This window comes from Eretmochelys imbricata, chromosome 1, assembly GCF_965152235.1.
Source record: "Eretmochelys imbricata isolate rEreImb1 chromosome 1, rEreImb1.hap1, whole genome shotgun sequence".
Taxonomy (NCBI): Eukaryota; Metazoa; Chordata; order Testudines; family Cheloniidae; genus Eretmochelys; species Eretmochelys imbricata.
In genome coordinates, this window is record NC_135572.1 from 7,858,748 (window position 1) to 7,860,677 (window position 1,930).

Here is a 1,930-nt window from a genome sequence, read left to right on the forward strand (position 1 = left end):
CAAATCGACTGCAGATGGCTCTGCAGTCGACCCCTGATGAGAAGAGTAAGATAAGTCGATGGGAGATTTTCTCTCCTCAACTGCCCCGTGGTGTAGACTACATGGTAACTTGACCTAAGGTATGTCGACTCGAGCTACGTTATTCACATAGCTGGAGTTGTGTAGAGTAGGTTCACTTACCGTGGTAGTATAGACATAGCCTTAGAGTCACAGAAAGGCTGAGTAACAGGGTGTGTGGGGAGGTAGGCTGATGGGTGACAATGAAAGAGGTCAGGTGATGGTCAGAGAGATGGAACTCAGCAATAGAAAGAGCAGTGCTTAATGATGGAGTGACAAGATATTGGGTGGGAGGAACTTCTCAGACTGTGAACTTCCATAATGGTTAGCTCAACCAAACTGGGACAGGGTGCCCTTGATTAATGAGGAGATATGCTTTCCGCCTCTAGTCACCCAGTTTAAAGTCAGTGACCACAGGCGATCACCTTCTGCAGGTGTATTTGCCTACTTTGTCACGAAGCTCTTTGGTTTTGACCCCATAAATGATAGGATTGAGCATCGGAGGGATAAGGAGATAGATGTTGGCCAAGATGATGTGAATGCAGGGAGAGATGCCTTGACTGAACTGGTGTGTGATATTGGAGAAGAGGCCAGGGGTATAATATGTCAGCATCACACAGATGTGGGTTGTGCAAGTGTTGAGGGCTTTCTGGTGGGCTTTCTTAGAGGAGATTTTGAGGACGGCCCTGATGATCAGACCGTAAGACAGGGCAATGAGCGTCAAGTCTAACCCATTGATTACAAACATTAGCACCAAGCCATATATCCTGGTGACTGTGATGTCCCCACACACCATCTTTGCCACAGCTATGTACTCGCATTGCGTGTGGGGGATAATGCGGTTGGCACAGAATGGCTGCTGACTCACGAGCAAGGGTAGAGGCAGAATGAAGAGAACAGCTCTTATCAAACCTGCAAGTCCTAGCTTAGCTAGACGTGCATTGCTGAGGATGGTGGCGTATCTCAGAGGGTTACATATGGCAATGTAGCGATCGAAGGCCATTGTCACGAGGACGGCTGAGTGCATAACAGAAACCATGTGGAGGAAGAACATCTGGGTGAGGCAGCCAGCCACAGTAATACCTTTCAAATTGAACCAAAATATACACAGTGCCTTTGGTACGACAAAGGTAGGTGTTGCGATATCTGTAAGCGCCAGCATGCAGAGCAGCAGGTACATCGGCTTGTGCAGGGTCTGCTCCTTACCTACAACAGACAGAAGTGTGAAATTTCCCAACAGGCTGATAATGTAGAATGTAGCGAAAGGGATGGAAATCCAGATATGGGCAGCCTCCAACCCAGGGATACCCATTAGGATGAATGTTGAAGGGTCAGAAGAGGTGAGGTTGAAAGCTGCCATGAGGTGGTTGATGCGTCGATACAACTCAGAAATGCTCAAGGTGCCTGTGAAGGGACAGAAGCACAGCAAAGGGGGTTACATACTTTATAACAAATAGTAGGGTAAATATTTTATAGTTATTAACAATCTAGGAGTCCTTGTGAGTGGGGAGTGAAGAACCACTGATAATGTAACTCCCTGCCTTATATAGCTTTAGCATATGGCGGGAACCCTTTGTTTCAAAACTTGGTTCCTAGATCAGTTTGTGGGAAAATTACAGACTCCCCAGGCTGGAGTCCAGAGTTATGTGGCCTGGTCACATGCCCTTGTAGAGTCATAACATCCATTACTTATAAGCTGTCTGATGCATTCTCAGGGAGGCTCACAAGGTGGGAGATAAGTTTCTCTTAAAGCCTGTTGTTTCCCCCAATGGCTCATTGCCCTGAATAGGCCTTTCTCAACCAGCTATCTAGACTGAAAGCATCTTGCCTAGTGGGCGTTACCCAGGTGTAACTACATTTGAAAAACAGATAA

The 1,930-nt window shown here is 46.8% G+C and overlaps 1 protein-coding gene across 1 annotated transcript; it reads right to left on the minus strand.

Annotated features, from left to right (window-relative positions):
* Positions 1-478: 478 nt before the first annotated feature.
* On the minus strand, positions 479-1,456 carry LOC144279513 (olfactory receptor 52P1-like). The gene has a single exon (XM_077841059.1). The coding sequence runs from the start codon at positions 1,415-1,417 to the stop codon at positions 479-481; it is 939 nt and encodes a 312-aa protein (XP_077697185.1). The 5' UTR covers positions 1,418-1,456.
* Positions 1,457-1,930: the final 474 nt, after the last annotated feature.